Raw genomic sequence first — 17,824 nt, 5'->3', positions numbered from 1 at the left:
ACAACCACTGACCCAAAGCCACTGACCCAAAGCCACTGATCAAAGCCCATGAGTTCACATGGGGCAGCAGTTGTGTGGTGGAATGAATGAGGACCCAAGATCCAGACGGCGGTGGAGATGCGAGTGAGATTTTATTTACAGTGAACAATAAACTAAGGTGAGGGCAGAACTGAACCTAAACTGAGAAAAACTAACAGACAAATCTGAAAACATAAGGGCAGCGGGGAATACACAGAGATGACACGAAGAAGGCTGGGCAGAGAGATGCGGAGTAACACTGACTTACACGGAGAAACACAAACGACATGACCAGGAACACAGGCAGACACACACTAAAAATACACACAAGGTAATGAGGGAATGACACACAGGAGGGGAGCACAGCTGAACCTAATTCACAAGACGAGACACAGACCTACAAAGTAAAACAGGAAACTCACAGACTGTTTTACAACACAAAACTCGGGGTCACGAACAGAGCACAGAGGGAAGACACAGGTGGGGATAATAAGACACGAGAACCAAACCTAAAGAATTAATACAAAATCAGAATAAACTAGAAAATAATAACAATAAACTCTAAACACTGGGTCACGACTCAGGATCGTGACAAAACCAGAATGGATGCAAATCAGGTTTGCTCACTGCTTTGATTTATTAAGCTGCAGATGTTACACTGAGCTGTTTTTCTTAAATTAATGAGCCTTGTGGGTAAATGGTAAATGGCCTGTATTTATATAGCGCTTTTCTAGTCCCTAAGGACCCCAAAGCGCTTTACATATCCAGTCATCCACCCATTCACACACTGGTGACAGCAAGCTACATTGTAGCCACAGCCACCCTGGGGCGCACTGACAGAGGCGAGGCTGCCGGACACTGGCGCCACCGGGCCCTCTGACCACCACCAGTAGGCAACGGGTGAAGTGTCTTGCCCAAGGACACAACGACCGAGACTGTCCAAGCCGGGACTCGAACCGGCAACCTTCTGATTACAAGGCGAACGCCCAACTCTTGTGTATTGTGTATCACAAACTACTACAGTATGAACAGATGCTCGCTCGTTACACCTTCGTGCTATTGAAATGGGATTTTTGGTACAGCGAGGAACAACTGACAGATTATAAAATTAATCTTTAGCTGTTTGGCACATGGACCACAATAAATGATAAACTGAAGCCTTATGGTATAGGGATTATAGTGTTAAGTGCTTGGGTGGTTTTCCAGAGAGGATTTTCTTAGAAATGTCTTGTAAAATTTCTAGTAAATCTTGCCATTTTTTACTCTAAAATTTGTAACTTTCCTTACTTCAAATTTCCTACTTTTTTCTTATAAATTTGCAACTTTCATCTTGAAGATTTGCCATTTTTTCCTTATACATTTGATAGTTTTCCCTCACAAATTTTGCATTTTAATGTAGAAAATCTTTTGAATTTCCCCCCACACCTGCCTCTTATTTTTTTCATACTTTTAGTAGCCCTTTGTAATAATAAAGCATATATAAGTACATGTGAAACAAAATGAAAAAAACAAAAACAAACAAACAACAACAGATCAGCGGCTGACTCAGTTTAAAACTAGAAACTAGAAATTATATTTTTAATGTGAGGAAACGCAGACAGTAGTTTCCCGCCTCTCCACGTCCTGTCTGCCACATTAGAGGGCCTGGCCTCAGACACTAAGATTAGCTTCAGGGTTCACTTACAAAGATGGGTTATTTAAAACAACTAGATATTGAAAACTTTAAGTCATGGAGAGGAAAACAAATTATTGGGCCATTCTTGCGATTTAATTGCATAATTGGCACAAATGGCTCAGGTAAGTAAAGTTTTTATTGGTGACGTGTTCTAGCTAGCTAGCTAATGGTAAATAATTGTTAAGCTAGCGGCTAGCCTGCGGAGTATATCTTTCTTTCTTTTTGGTTTGCTAAGTAAAGATACAATTTCTAAGTAGATGATGTAGTCCTAAGAACTACATCATCTACTTAGAAATTATATTTTTCATGTAAGGAATACAGAAAATAGTTAAACAACCTCTAAATCCCGCCTGTTATGTTAACAGACTTTGCCTAAAAAGTCAGGCTAGCTGTATGGTCGTCCTACCAGAGCTGGGTTATTTAAAATAAATTCATATTGAAAACTTTATGTCAATGATTTTAAATCATACTAGGTAAATCTAATGTGATGGATGCCCTAAGCTTTGTCATGGGTGAGCGGGTTTCTTCTCTCCGAGTCAAGCACTTGAAAGACCTGATCCATGGAGCTCACGTTGGTAAGCCCGTCTCCAACACTGCCAGGGTGGCCATGAGGTACTGCAGTGATAAAGAGGAAGAGACGGTCTTTTGTAGGATCATTACAGGTCAGTAGACTCTGCCAAGTTTTTTCTTACTTACATATTGCATATGCAAGGCCAAAAATAACAACTGTAAAACGTAAATTAAAATTATAGCGAATAATGTGTATATTTGTTTATGCATGTTTTCATATATAATGATGGTCCTTTAATATAAGTTTACCACATTAATAACATTCAATATTTATCTAGGATAAGAGAATCATCTAAGAAAAAAAGATAATATAAACTGACAGCTGGGTGCTGACTCATAAAGAAGCCAGATTTATATGGAAAATGCTAATAAAGCAGCAACCACCTTTATTATCATGTACTGGCAATGATCAGATAATAAGCATACACAAAGTACACAGTTATAACTATTATACACCAGCATAGCATGATTAGTGATCTTACCTAATACTTATTATCCCAAGTGTTCCTTTAGTTGTGATTCACAGTGGTTACATTTTTCATAATTTGGTATAATGAGCAATAATTTGGATATGATTTTATTATTATTTATACTTTATTCTCACATGTAACTTAAAGAACCATTAAGACAGGAATGATTCGATTTTTTCCTAAAAATACAAAAAAATTGTATTTGTGGCTGTTGATAATTTTCCTTGTGTGATTTATGGAGGTTAAGTGTTTTGTTTGATTTTTAGAAGTAATCAGGTTTTTGGCACCCAAGGCTGATTCATGTTTTACCTCAGGATACAGTTTTTAATCCAATCATTTTCATTTGATATCTGTTGTATTTTTCAGGGGACTCCTCTGAGTATCACATTAATGGCCTACGTGTCACTTTTGCCAAGTATGTGGAGGAGCTTGAGAAGATTGGCATTTTGACTAAAGCTCAAAACTGTCTGGTGTTCCAGGTAAAGTGCCAGAGCCTTGCACTTCACTGATTTACTGAAAGTCAACATGAAAAAAATTAACTTTGCCAGATTTGTTTGCTGTAGTGTTTTTTTTTTGTCAGTTTTCACATTATAGCTGTGGTGACTGCAGTATTGTACAACAAACTGAAAAATATGCCCCAAAGTGTTTGTATTTACCATATAATGGCATATTTTGTGGTGCAGGGATTAGGGTCAGTGATTTACAAACAATAAGAAGTTAATTAACACATAACCAGTCAAATATAACACGCTAAAAATACTTACTCAAACATAGAAGATTGCTAACAGTAAACTGTCACATTAACCCTTGCATTAATCCTTAGATGCACGAGAGACTGGACCCTACACTCTTCCATAAGTGGGTCTGCTTTTTTTCTGTGGCTCAGTTGTGGCTTTTGTCACCCACACCTTCCCATTGCTTCAGTGATCGGGGTTTGCAGTTGGGGGCAACTTTCCAGTTGACTTCTCATATGTGGTGTGACAAGCTCCTTTGAGAGCTCAGTGAGGAAGGCCTGCCATGCTGTGGTGATGCCGTTCTTTAATTCAGGGTGCTGAGCCATGAAAAAGGTGTAGGCACTGGTATCTACACCTCCTTTGGGCTTGTTGTAGAATGTGATAAATTATGTTTTTCCTCTTTCTGGTATTTTCATCCACCATTTTGTTGTGATCATCATGCTGAGGACTCATAGCCATACAGCTATTCCTTTCTTGGTGATGTAGCTGACCATGCAAAGGTTTGAGTGTAAACTCTGTGCTGTAAACCTCCCTGGACTCGGAAACCTTCATCTTAGGAAGGATGTCTGCCTCGTTCTATTGTAGAGTCCCCACAATAGTGTCTGCAGCAGACACTGTGGAAGAGGCACACTGGAGAAACAGTTATCTGTGGTGATGTTGTCTCTTGTATTTCGCAATTTACTGCACAAGTGCTGGACAATGTTTTCCCCTCAGATTCTTCTTACCTTCTTCCCCTGTTTGTAAACCATTCCAAGTATTGCACAGGGGATGCATGCATCATAAACCCAGAAGATCATTAGGCTATACTTAATGGGCTTGTTTGGCATGTACTGTAGAAATTTGAACCTAACCCTGAATGGCACAAGCTGTTCATCCACAGTGACACTCAGACAAGGATTGAATCCTTATCTGAATGCTGAATGTGTAGATATGTGTAGACATTGCATAAAAGCAAGCTCACCAGGCCATTTGCATCTAATTGTTAATAAATAACTAAATGTGAGAGTTTTTTTTAACTGGCACTGTTGGTAAGAGATGTCTTACAAAGATTGTACTCCGCTTGCTTCTCACCAGGGGGCAGTGGAGTCCATAGCTTTGAAGGACCCAAAGGAGAGAACCAAGATGCTGGAATCGATCAGTCAGTCCAAAGAATATGCTGCAGAATACAACAAGAAGAAAGAGGCCCTGCTGAAGGCCAAAGAAGACACTCAGTTTCACTTTAACAAGAAGAAATCTGCTACTGTCGAGAGGAAACAGGTGTCTCAGGAAAAAATAGAGGTAGCATACCAAGAAATTATTTTTCTCTATTCTGTCATGCTTCTACATCCCCAAATGTGGAGTCTCTAGATACATGCGCCTACAAATGGCATAAGTGTGCCTGACAGCAGATAGATTATAATGTCACAAACACCCCAAAAGTCTCAAATGATGTTGAAGAACAGTTTTCCTCTCCCAGTCTAAACTTGTGAGATCTAATGGGGTGTTCACATCCTTGCAAATTCACGTTTTCCCTGGTATTACCTGTGTGAATTCATTTGCGTTGGAAACATCTTCATAGTCACCATTACCAAGCCAACATTACAATGAGGAGTAAAGCTAATTGTTGAATCACTCCATTTAACATGACCAGGTTTTACCCAAAATTTCTCCAATTATCCATGAAGCCCATATTTAGACACCACTCAGAAGGCAGTTATAAGGAGAGCATAGAGCTCAAGATGTCACTAGAGAAAACTACAGAGTATGGCAATGATTTAGCAGAATTACACACCGACTAATTTTAGTGACCTTGGATTGATGCAGTGTGTCATCACTCCCAATGTGAATTACAGTCTTGTAGTGCTGTGTGATATGACCAAAATCTCATATCCCGATATAAGACATTTATCGTCCCGACAACAATATATATCACAAAAATGTTACATCTTCTGTAAATTCTGTGAATCTCGGGCAACTTGACTTGCGTGAAGTGTTTTCAGCTGGGCGTTGTGTACCTGGAGTCGAGTGTTAAATAAGTTGAAACGGCCACAATTTTCTTTGTGAGTACGTATTACACGGTGTGCTGCGGGGAAAAGCCTGTTCTAAGGTTTATTTTTTTTAGCACCTGACGGTTCTTTTTAGCTTCTCGTCTGTAAACACTCTACATACTATTTCATGTGATTCAATTTATTTTGAAAAATCTCAAAAGGATCATCAGCTTTATTGTGAAAGGTTTATGTGGAAAATAAACAACGACAACGCATAAAAACAGTCGCTTGTCCTTCCATAGTGTGGTTATATTAAATATAAGAGAAAGATAGAAGTTTAAGAAATTCTACAGTGACCATCAAAACGATGAAAAAATGTTGCTGTAAACGGTTTATTTTGCGACACCACGAAACAAACGATAGCATAAAATGAAACGATAGACGTTTTCATATCGTCAACCGATATATATCGATATATCGAACGGCCCTACAGTCTTACCAAATCCACATTTAACCTTACCCAGCCTGCTCTGGCCCCATGAATACAGTCAGGTATGGTTGATAGAATCTCTACCTCCATGTTTCTGAGAATAGTTGCCAATAAACAGTTTTTTCGATCCGATATATGAGAGGGTTAGTGATGTTCCGCGGGCCTTTGCGTCAGAATGACAGTGAGTTGCCGTTATTCATCTTTGCTCATATTTCCAGGCACAGAAATACCAGGCACTGTTGGATGAACTTCACCAAAGCCGCCTGCAGCTGAGCCTCGCTGAGCTCTACCATAATGAGCAGGGGATCAGTGCTCTTAGTGACACCCTGAAGAAGAGACAGGAGGCTGCAGCTGCAATGAACAGTAAACTGCTGATTGGGGAGCAGACAGTCAAAACTCAAAAGAAAGAACACGGACGGCTCACAAGAGAGCAGCAACACATTGACAAAGAGATCTGGTGTGTTAGTTTTCGTATATGGCTTCAAATTTGAAGGTCTATAAATGGATGCATTATATTTTCATTTCACTAATTTTGTTTTCATTTACAGGAAAGCCACTGGTGACACCTTTTTAATCCAAATCAAATCAGATATAATTAAAAATCTGTTATTAAATTAAGTAAACTGGAAACATTCTTTCACACAGCACACAGGAGCAAATCCTGTCCCAGTCTCGGTCCCAATACATAAAAGCGAAAGTGAACACGTCTCATCACGTAAAAAAGGCTGAGGATCTCCGTGATGCCCTGAAGAAGAGTCAGAGGATGTTTTCAACCAAAGAGCAGGAGCTGGAAGAGCATCAGCAGGAGATTTCTCAACTTAAGAAGTCCTGGAGGAACTATGAGAAGCAGGTCCAGGAACAGGGAGCTGCCCGTGGAAGAGACATTGAGCTCGACATGGATCAGGTCTGTTAGATTTCATTCCTGCTAATTTTTGTTTGAAGTGTCGGGTACTTTTCACTACACCATGCCTTAAAAGAAACAATAACTGGAGATAAATTATCTGAATTTTAGGAGCGGGACTATACCTCCCAGCATGCCCCTTCCGGTTCTCGATCTATATATGACCCCCGGCTCTACAAGCTGTTGTTCTCGTTTTCATGCCCCATCCTCCCTTTTTCAATTCTTTCACTTCTCATTAGTACAGCACTGGCGGTGACTCACTTCCCCAAACGGCAGCCTCAATTCATGTTCAAGTCTTCTGCCCTTATCTACTAAAAATGCTGTCAAACCTAAAATGAGGATGTGGGCCCAGCTGGTGAAGTAACATTTAAAAGTTATAGTTATATAGGGACTCTGTTATGATTATTATTTTTTTTTTATGCTACAGTCAGAGCGATACAAAGAGCTGAAGGAGCTTGCCTTGAAGCAGGGGGCTGTCCTCAGCCAGCAGGCAGAGAAGCTTCACTGGGAGGTGAAAACAGACTGGGTAAAGATAGCCTTTGATGAGCGCAGAAAGAAGGAAGTTGAGGTACTTTCTATGACACAGTTCTTTTTGTAGCATTGATATATTTAAATCAATAAAATAGCTGTTCAGTCTAATCTTACCTCTGTTTCACATCACAGAACGCTATCAAGTACAACCAAACACAGCTGGAAGATTTGACATGCAGAGCAGAGAAGCTAGAGGAGTACACCAAGACCTGCAAGTATGTTGTGTTTAGCTCAACCACTAAACGCTAAAAGGAAGTTGTGCTGTTTTTGTTCTTTTTTTTTTTCACTCTCAGCGAGGTGTTAATATATGTTGTATAGTTGGTCGTTAGATATATATATGTTGTTTTGAAAGCACTGTATGCCTCAGGTCATCCCTTGAGGAGTACCGGCAGCAGGAGGAGAGCCTTAGTGCAGAGCTGCAGCGGGGCCACCAGCGTACTAAGGAGGTGAATCAGGAGCTGAATCAGGTGATGGAGGAGTTGGGGAATGCCTGTTTGGACAAACAGGAGAACAAAAGGCAGCTGCAGCACAAAGAGCTGCTAGAAAAGCTCCGCAGACTCTACCCGGAAACTGTGGTGAGAAGCAGTAAATAGTGAGGCTGCAGCAATTCCCCAAAACTGTGGTTCGGGACATAACACCTAACGTACCTTGTTCTTCTTAACACTAGCACTGCCTGTACAATTTTCTTAACTAATTTGTGACACGTGCTGTTTCAGTATGGCCGTCTGTCCGACCTGTGCAGCCCTATCCATAAGAAGTACCAGCTGGCTGTCACTAAGGTGTTTGGCCGCTACATGAATGCAATCGTCGTAGCATCAGAGAAAGTAGCCTGCGAATGTATCGCTTTCATCAAGGAGGAGCGGAGGGGACGCGAGACGTTTCTTCCCATCGACAACTTGATTGTAAGGGAAAAATCAAGCTGTGCTTTCTAAATCATAGCTTGACTTTTTGGGTTTGTTAAAAATGGAAAACCTTATAAAAGGCCCTGAGAAATAATGGTGTAGTTCAAGTAGACCAAGTAGTATAAATTTGTTGTTCCTAACATCACTTCTGTGTGCACAGCTGAGTCCACTGAACGAGCGACTGAGGGAGATGCCTGGTGCCAAGATGGTGGTGGATGTTGTGCAGGTTATTGCTACCACAGTTGCTACCCAGCTGAGGAAAGTGGTGCAGTTTGTCTGTGGTAACACTCTTGTGTGTGAAACAGTCAAAGAAGCCAGGAGTATGGCCTTTGATGGACAGGAACGCTTTAAGGTAAACTTTCCTCTTTTGAGATCCACTAATTTGAGACGGAACCATAAAAAAATTTAATCTGTCACGTCTACTCTAGACAGTGTCTCTTGAAGGGACAATGTTTGAAAAGTCAGGCGTAATCTCCGGAGGCTCCAGCAACCTGCGAACTAAAGCTCGCTGCTGGGAAGAGAAGGACGTGTTGCAGCTGAAGGAGCGCAAGACCCAGCTGACCACTGAGTTACGCGTGAGTCACACTAAGTGCTCTCCTTATTCTCTGTTTTCTGCCTCCTCTCCTCCTCCTTTGTCCTCTTCCCTTTGACGTCTCAGTCCATTATTTGAAGGATGTCTCAATGTTAATTGAGGGAACGCTAGCTGGAGGAGCTGTGAACACAGCAATAATAATCTACTCTGATATCCTTTGCAGACGTTTTTCAAGCATGCAGAGATGTTTTAGGACTGGGACATGAAAACCAGAGAACAGAGCAATTAAATATTTAAAGATAGATGATAATTTCAGTAGTCACTGGGATATTACATTTGGTTGCTGATACAACCAAATTTTGTCTTGTGGGGGAATAAAGGATTATTCTATTACAACCAGGAGAACTGATAAATATACTAAACTACCAGCTTAACAAGTAGGCACTCCTCTCACTATGTGTTTGAAATCTGTGAGCATGTGTTAGTGCAAAGAAAAGGAATTTAGAACTCTGAAATATAATAAATTGTTGTATTTTTTGTTGTTTTGGTTTATACACACTGTATTTTATGCACAGGAATCAAGTTGTGTTTTGGTTATGTAACAGGATTTGATGAGGCTGAAGAGAAAAGAGCTGGACCTGAAACAGATCGTTGCACAGGCTCAGGGTGCTCAAACCCGGCTCAAATACTCCAAAAATGACTTGGAAAACCTTCAGAAGAAAAATATCCCTAAATGCCAAGCGGTATGATCTGATATAAAATGTTCTGGACTGCCACAATCATTCTAAGTTTAGAGACTTAATAGGGCGCAAAAGTGTTTTTCACACAGGTGTTGAAATCATCTGAGCTTACAGTTTCTTGGTATTTACTCTGTCATATGTTTTCAGGACATTTCTTGTCTGGAGAGTGAATTGGCAAACCTGGACTCTCAGATTCAGATGCAGATGGAGAGTGTGAAGACAAAAGAGGCAAAGATTAAGGAGATCAGAGACAAGCTTGACCAGGTGCTGCTCTCAACATATCATGACTTAGATTGAAATGTTTGCCGTTGAACTTCTGTTGCAAGTGAATTCATTGTTGGAGAAATTTCTTTGTCTCTGAATTTTCAGTTTTTCAGTATTTTTAATCAGTAAATCCTAACAATTGACAGAACTTATAACTTTTGCAGTGTTTTGTGCTGGCTTCATGAATGTTGGCCCATTTAATTCTTAACACTGTAAAGTGATTTAGACTTTTACAAAAGCAAAATGGAATTTGAAGTGTTCAGTGAGTAACTTTATTAACGGTCTGCTAGAATGGTGGGTTTCCAAATACAGTGTTTGTCTTGTGGCTGGTTACACTTGCACATATCGGATGTTGTATGGATCCTCTCTATTCTCTGTATTTAGATAGAAAACTTGGTGTTTTCTGACTTCTGCGCTGAGATCGGAGTGGACAGCATCAGACAGTTTGAGCAGGAGCGCTTGAAACAGCAGACAGAGCTTGATAAGAAACGGTACTTCAGTCACACACCAGTATTTTCTGTGTCACATGACGAACTTTAAAAGCCAAATCTTTAATGGGTTTTATGATAAACAACTCAGGCTGGAGTTTGAGAGTCAACATGCCCGCTTAAATACATGCATTGAATATGAACAAAAACAGCTTGAGCAACAGAGAAAGAAGGTCCAAAAACTGGAGGACACCATCAGTAAGGAAGAGAAATTTATGACTGAGCAGAGAAAGGTAAGTCTCAGTTTTTTATGTTGTTATAAAGCACATGACAAACATTCATAGCAATATATTTTCCATCCATCCCATTCTCCCCTTCTTATCCTTGGGGGGGGGGTTTCCCAGCTGTCTTAGGGCGAGAGGCAGGTTACACCCTGAAAAGGTCACCAGTCTGCCACAGGGCTTACACATACAAACAGACAACCCTACACACTCAACATTCAGAGTTACCAATTAACCTAACCCCACTAATTACATGTCTTTGGATTGTGGGATAAAGCCAGAGTACCCGGAGAGAACTTACGCAAACACAGGGAGAACATGCAAACTCCACACAGATTAGCCCCGGGGTGATGGTGAACTTGATATCAGGACCTTCTGGCTATGAGGCAACAGTGCTGGTTACTTCTGGTTATTTCTGGCTGTTGCCTTTGTGGATCTTAAGTTCGATTTTTTCAGATTTTTCAACCAAGCGCTCGTTTTCCCTTCCAGGAAGAGCAAAAGTTGTTGGCAGTGGTTGAGGAAGGTCAGAATAAGCTACTTGAGCACAAGAACAAGCTTTTAGCTAAGAAAAGTGAGGTGGCTGCTGCCAAGGCTGAGCTGGATCAAAAAACTCAAGTCCTTCAAGAGATGAACAGGTAACATCTCTGCAATGCTTCTAGTGCCACTGTTTTTGACATTTTGTGTAGTTATTACTGTCACCATTTGCACCACTGCTGATTGTATTGATTGTTGTGTTGCTGTGAGGTTTCCCGTTTGTTAGGTAGCAGAAAAGTTGCATCTAACCCACTACAGTTGCTGATATGCCTTTATTTCTGTTATTTAAAAAAATATTCTGTTTTTGATGCATTTAAGTAATTTTTTCCATCAGTAATATACATGAAATGAGTTTCTTTGAGCTTTGTTTCCAGTAACAATAATGTGTTATAATTGGCTGTTTTCTCTCCACCATCACTCCCAAAACGTTCCCTTCTTCCTAAGCAACCTAATGCCATGAGTTACCATATAAGTCCATGTCAAAACTTGACTTGTGTATCATGTTTTGTCATGGACTCTGTTCTCTGACTTTATTTCTTTTTATTTTGCCAAATAGGGATTTGGCGAAGCTTCAGCGAGAGGTGATGACAACAGAGACGGCTATAGAGCAAAAGCGCTTGACTAGACACAACTTGTTGCTGGCCTGCAAAATCCAGAACCTGCCCATCAGCCTGTTGTCAGGGAGCCTGAATGAAATCAGCGAGGTGCAGGTAGGACACAGAGATGTTTGGTATCTACTCTGACTTGACTGATCATTCCTGTCCTGGACTGTTTATCAAATTCAGCTCAAATTTTAATTTGAAAGAAAGGTTTAAAGTACTGTAGTGTTGGTATAGATGATCATTGATTTGTCCGGTCTATGCAGCTGGACACAGATTCTGAAAGCACTACAGCCACCATGGACATCTATGAGAGAGAGGCACGACTAGTCATTGACTACTCTGAGCTGGAGACAGAGCTCAAGGTGAAAAACAGGGCAGCATACTTATTCTCTATTGGTGTTCTTTGGTTATAGAACCAGCAAGTATCACCCATTGTGTATGGTCAGAATTTGCAGGCTGAGCAGGAAGTAGAGGCCTCCCTGGAGAACCTGAGGGAGTCAGTTTCCTCCATAGAGGCAGCGCTGCAGCGCACCACTGCCCCTAACCTGAAAGCACTGGACAAAATGAGGGAGGTGAAGGACAAGTTACAGGGAGTGAAGGAAGGTATTTGTATGAATCTGTTGAGTTTTTCACCTCAAACTGAAACAGCTGGTGCAATATAAACCCATCAGGCATAACATTATGACCACTGACAGGTGAACTGAATAAAACTGATTATTTAATGGGAGCAGTGAACATTTTGTCCTCAAAGCTGACGTGTTACAAGCAGGGAAAATGGACAAGTGTAAAGATTTGAGCGAGTTTAGCAATTGTGATGGCCAGACGACTGGGTCAGAGCATTTCCAAACCTCCCCGTCTGTAGTGGTCAGCATTTATCAAAAGAAGGAACAGTGATTGCTGAAAACCTTAAGGTGTCAGGATTCTTGGTCGCATCTTGGTGGCAGATACAACTGCACAACTTCAGGGGTCAAGTGGAGTTCATTCCTCGACAGGTTAGGGCTACATTGCATGCAGAAGGAGGGAGAACAACACAATATTACACAAGTGCTCATAATGTGATATCTGATTGGTGTATTTCTACAATCAGCAGAACCAGTTTATCTATACGTTTATATTGTTTTCATAAGATATTCAAACTGTTTATTTGATTAATTAATGAACAGAGGACTGCTTCTGTCTAAGCAGACAGATTTTTCATGTTGAAATTCATTTATTCCCACGGGTGCATTTTGCATGTTATAGTGTGTTAAGTGAAGCACCTGGACTGATGATTAAGCTTCCTCTTTCTGTCACTCAGCCTTTGAAGCCAGCACTAAAGCAGCCAGGAAGTGTAATCAGGAGTTTCAGCAAGTCAGATCCCAGCGCCTGCACCTCTTCAGTCAGTGTTTTGAGCACGTGTCTGTCATAATCGATCAGGTCTATAAAAGAATTTGCAGGAACAACAGCGCCCAGGTGAGACAGACAAACCTCACTTTGATGTTTTTTCTTCAATTTTTACATTTTCGTTGTTCTTTTCTCCTTCAACGTTATGTTTGTAAAATGTGTTTAATTACTTCTCCGTATGCGGAACAAAAACAGTGAATTTTGTATATATTCATATTGAATATGTATTATGTTGTATATAAGTCTTCAGTGATGATTTACTATACATTACACTGTATACAGGAAACAGTATATATAAGAATACAGTGGCTTGCAAAAGTATTCGGCCCTCTTGAACTTTTCCACATTTTGTCACATTACAGCCACAAACATGAATCAATTTTATTGGAATTCCACGTGAAAGACCAACACAAAGTGGTGCACACGTGAGAAGTGGAACGAAAATCATACATGTTTCCAAACATTTTTTACAAATAAATAACTGAAAAGTGGGGTGTGCGTAATTATTCAGCCCCCAGAGTCAATACTTTGTAGAACCACCTTTTGCTGCAATTACAGCTGCCAGTCTTTTAGGGTTTGTCTCTACCAGCTTTGCACATTTAGAGACTGAAATCCTTGCCCATTCTTCTTGGCAAAACAGCTCCAGCTCAGTCAGATTAGATGGACAGTGTTTGTGAACAGCAGTTTTCAGATCTTGCTACAGATTCTCGATTGGATTTAGACACCAGACAGGTCAGGGATAAAGTTATTGAGAAATGTAAAGCAGGCTTAGGCTACAGAAAGATTTCCCAAGCCTTGAACATCCCACAGAGCACTGTTCAAGCAATCATTCAGAAATGGAAGGAGTATGGCACAACTGTGAACCTACCAAGACAAGGCCGTCCACCTAAACTCACAGGCCGAACAAGGAGAGCGCTGATCAAAAATGCAGCCAAGAGGCCCATGGTGACTCTGGACGAGCTGCAGAGATCTACAGCTCAGGTGGGGGAATCTGTCCATAGGACAACTATTAGTCGTGCACTGCACAAAGTTGGCCTTTATGGAAGAGTGGCAAGAAGAAAGCCATTGTTAACAGAAAACCATAAGAAGTCCTGTTTGCAGTTTGTCACAAGCCACGTGGGGGACACAGCAAACATGTGGAAGAAGGTGCTCTGGTCAGATGAGACCAAAATGGAACTTTTTGGCCAAAATGCAAAACGCTATGTGTGGAGGAAAACTAACACTGCACATCCCTCTGAACACACCATCCCCACTGTCAAATATGGTGGTGGCAGCATCATGCTCTGGGGGTGCTTCTCTTCAGCAGGGACAGGGAGGCTGGTCAGAGTTGATGGGAAGATGGATGGAGCCAAATACAGGGCAGTATTGGAAGAAAACCTCTTGGAGTCTGCAAAAGACTTGAGACTGGGGCGGAGGTTCACCTTCCAGCAGGACAACGACCCTAAACATAAAGCCAGGGCAACGAGGGAATGGTTTAAAACAAAACATATCCATGTGTTAGAATGGCCCAGTCAAAGTCCAGATCTAAATCCAATCGAGAATCTGTGGCAAAATCTGAAAACTGCTGTTCACAAACGATGTCCATCTAATCTGACTGAGCTGGAGCTGTTTGCAAAGAAGAATGGGCAAAGATTTCAGTCTCTGTGCAAAGCTGGTAGAGACAAACCCTAAAAGACTGGCAGCTGTAATTGCAGCAAAAGGTGGTTCTACAAAGTATTGACTCTGGGGGCTGAATAATTACGCACACCCCACTTTGCAGTTATTCATTTGTAAAAAATGTTTGGAATCATGTATGATTTTCGTTCCACTTCTCACGTGTACAGCACTTTGTGTTGGTCTTTCACGTGGAATTCCAATAAAATTGATTCATGTTTGTGGCTGTAATGTGACAAAATGTGGAAAAGTTCAAGAGGGCCGAATACTTTTGCAAGCCACTGTATATCTACTGGCATATATCAAAGTTTCTCTCCTGCTCTGATTTCCTCATGAAGGGCATTTAGTACAGTTGAATATATGTGATCCAGCACAAGCTAAACTGGACATAATTTTCGTTAACTTGAGCATTTTAGAAGCTGTTACCTTAAATAATAAAACCTCATTAAAAATTTAGGCTGTCTGTGATTTGTGCTCCAGGCCATTTTGAGTGCAGAAAATCCAGAAGAGCCGTACTTGGGTGGCATCAACTACAACTGTGTAGCACCAGGGAAACGCTTCATGTCCATGGACAACCTGTCTGGTGGAGAAAAAGCCATCGCAGCCCTTGCTTTCATATTCGCCATACACAGGTAACACTGAAGTCACCCCATGGTAGAATACATGAAAAATGTGTTACATATATTAAATGTATTCTTTTCAGTGAATTATAGTTTAAGGTCAAAGAAAACCCTGTTTTTTTATTTTAATAAATGTATGTCGCTTGTTAAGCTGCAGAATAATCATGTTAAATAATAAACTACTATTGACCAAAATAATGTGATTATGGTTTTTGAGCAGCCCTAGTGATCAGTATTTGATTATGTTGACTGACACAAAGTGATGCCATATTCCTGACCCACGTTCCCAGTATACTGTGTCTGTTCTGTTTCCTTCTCTCAGCTTCCGGCCTGCTCCTTTCTTAATCTTGGATGAGGTGGATGCAGCCCTGGACAACACTAACATTGGAAAGGTAAGAGTCAAGCTGCATAAACATTCACTATTAATATCCACCACTGGGACAACCCAGTATCCCGGCAAAACGTGTAATAGACACACCAGTCCACCGTGTCTATTTCACGCTTTGCCTTTCAAGACGTGAAATCGACACGGTGGACCAGTGTGTATATTACATGTTTAGGCGTGATTTGGAGTTGGCTGGAAACTATTAATATATTGATTATATCCATTGATCAACCTCAGGAAAAAGTGTCACCAATCTTCTCCATGATTGTGGTTGTGGGTACGGAACTTGACCCACAGATACACACTACTGGTACTCTTTGAATAGTAGCCTGTCAGACTGAAGACTAGATTTAAAGGACTATTCAGTTTGGCACAGAAGCACCTTAATGCAGAACTGTTTGACCTGCACTGTGGATGGGACATAATTATGCTAATAACTTATTCTTAGTTGTAAGAAGCAGTGACATAAGCTGGTGTTGGATTGGGGGCTTCTAATAGAAAGGGATGCACTGCAGCAGGAGAACCATGTATTATTATTCAGATTATATTATTTTTGTATATTTACCAAATACATTTTGCCTACTGCATTCTGAAAGGAAACTTTTGTGGGCGATATATCAAGTGCAAATATTCACTGTCTCCAGGTGACCAGTTTCATCAGAGAGGAGTCCAGGGAGAACATGCAGATCATCATCATCTCTCTCAAGGAGGAATTTTTCTCCAAGGCAGACGCTCTGCTGGGCGTCTATTCAGATGTAACATAGCTTTCATTAATTATGAAAATTAGTGAAGAAGTTTAAATTCCTACAATGCCAGGCAATAGAGTCATTATTCTTTTGTGTTTGGCAGTTTGATGAATGCATGTTCAGCTGCGTTCTGACCCTAGACCTGCGTCCCTATCCTCTGGTTGAAGATGACAATGGGAAACAGACTGACAAAGAGACCAGCTCCGACAAAAGGCAGGATTGAGCTTTACAGGAATCAGCTGCATGAAGCCATTATGTTTTCTTCTTGTCTAGTGGCCTGTTGCATTGTTTAATGGATGTGGTTGTTTCTTAGTGTTCTTCTATTTTGACTACACAGAGGAACTGTCCAGACTAAATGTGCAGGCAGTGGAGTTATCTTGGATATCAAATGATGAGCTTTATGTTTGACTGTTTTAGAGTCGTTCTTGTTCTTTAAAGTAATTGCAATTCACTGAATATTTTTTTTTCAGATAAATTTTGACCTCAAGTTATGTTTATGAGAAGGTTGTGTGTTTTAATTTGCTTACAAAGCAAAGTTTTTAACTGAGGTGAAAAATGAAAGAAGAAGAAAAAACCCTTCATATAAAATGTAGCAACCACACATTACAGCCTCTGAAGGACTGTGTTTATGTGCTTGTTCTCCCATTAGGCACTTTGAAGTTATTGGTGTAAATGTTACCACTGAAGTTGGAAAATGCTCTGTTCATTAAATCCACTAAGTTTAATAAGTGTGATGTGTTGCTGTTATATTTTCAGCCTTTTTTAAAAAGTGTTTCCCATTTAAATGCAACAAATTCTGCTTTACTACCCATTACCCAGTACCATTGTGGATTGAGTTATGATAAAAGCATAATATCGTTGTTTTATATTATTTGCCATGTACAAATTACAGAGCCCATGAAGGTGCATAAGGTGATATTACCCAAACGCAAACTCACAGAGACAAAAAGTAAACTCAAAAAACACAGCTTTATTGCTGGCGTGGGACACGAAAAACAATACTAAACTAAACTAACGAAAGCACAATGAGCCACAGGGAACAATCACACAGCTATGAGGGAGGACGCAACACTGACAAAGAGAAACATGGGACTTAAATACACTGAGGGATAACGAGGGGGAATGAGCCACAGGAGGAGAGCACAGCTGAGAGTAATTAGGCAGGACGAGGCAAGGGAAGCAAAACTAGAAACATTAACATAGGACAGACTGTGAAAGTAAAACAGGAAACACACTGACGGAACTCAAGATATGTAAACTTAACAGACTGGGGAGTTAGAACATAAGGACCTGAAACATGGAACAGAAAGGCACAGTAGATACAACATGAACATAACGCCACAGGGGAAGAGTAAAACAAAATGCAGGAACACAGGACCTCTTTCAAAATAAAATGGG

The 17,824-nt window shown here is 40.6% G+C and overlaps 1 protein-coding gene across 1 annotated transcript; it reads left to right on the top strand.

The window, feature by feature from the left end:
- The first annotated feature begins 1,706 nt into the window (after positions 1–1,706).
- On the top strand, positions 1,707–16,649 carry smc1b (structural maintenance of chromosomes 1B). Its single transcript, XM_085411130.1, has 25 exons — positions 1,707–1,815; positions 2,167–2,355; positions 3,100–3,212; positions 4,542–4,745; positions 6,143–6,381; positions 6,570–6,828; positions 7,253–7,393; positions 7,489–7,571; positions 7,724–7,931; positions 8,073–8,258; positions 8,419–8,610; positions 8,687–8,833; positions 9,396–9,533; positions 9,678–9,794; positions 10,179–10,285; positions 10,374–10,515; positions 10,993–11,138; positions 11,594–11,747; positions 11,903–12,001; positions 12,086–12,242; positions 12,937–13,091; positions 15,156–15,307; positions 15,618–15,687; positions 16,325–16,435; positions 16,530–16,649. Exons 1-25 carry the CDS (start codon positions 1,707–1,709, stop codon positions 16,647–16,649), a joined length of 3,738 nt encoding a protein of 1,245 aa, XP_085267256.1.
- Positions 16,650–17,824: the final 1,175 nt, after the last annotated feature.

This window comes from Rhamphochromis longiceps, linkage group LG7 (assembly GCF_057381845.1).
Source record: "Rhamphochromis longiceps isolate RC_006_pf linkage group LG7, R_longiceps_female_GT1.1, whole genome shotgun sequence".
In the NCBI taxonomy this organism is placed as follows: Eukaryota; Metazoa; Chordata; class Actinopteri; order Cichliformes; family Cichlidae; genus Rhamphochromis; species Rhamphochromis longiceps.
This window is presented reverse-complemented; position numbering and strand designations above follow the sequence as displayed.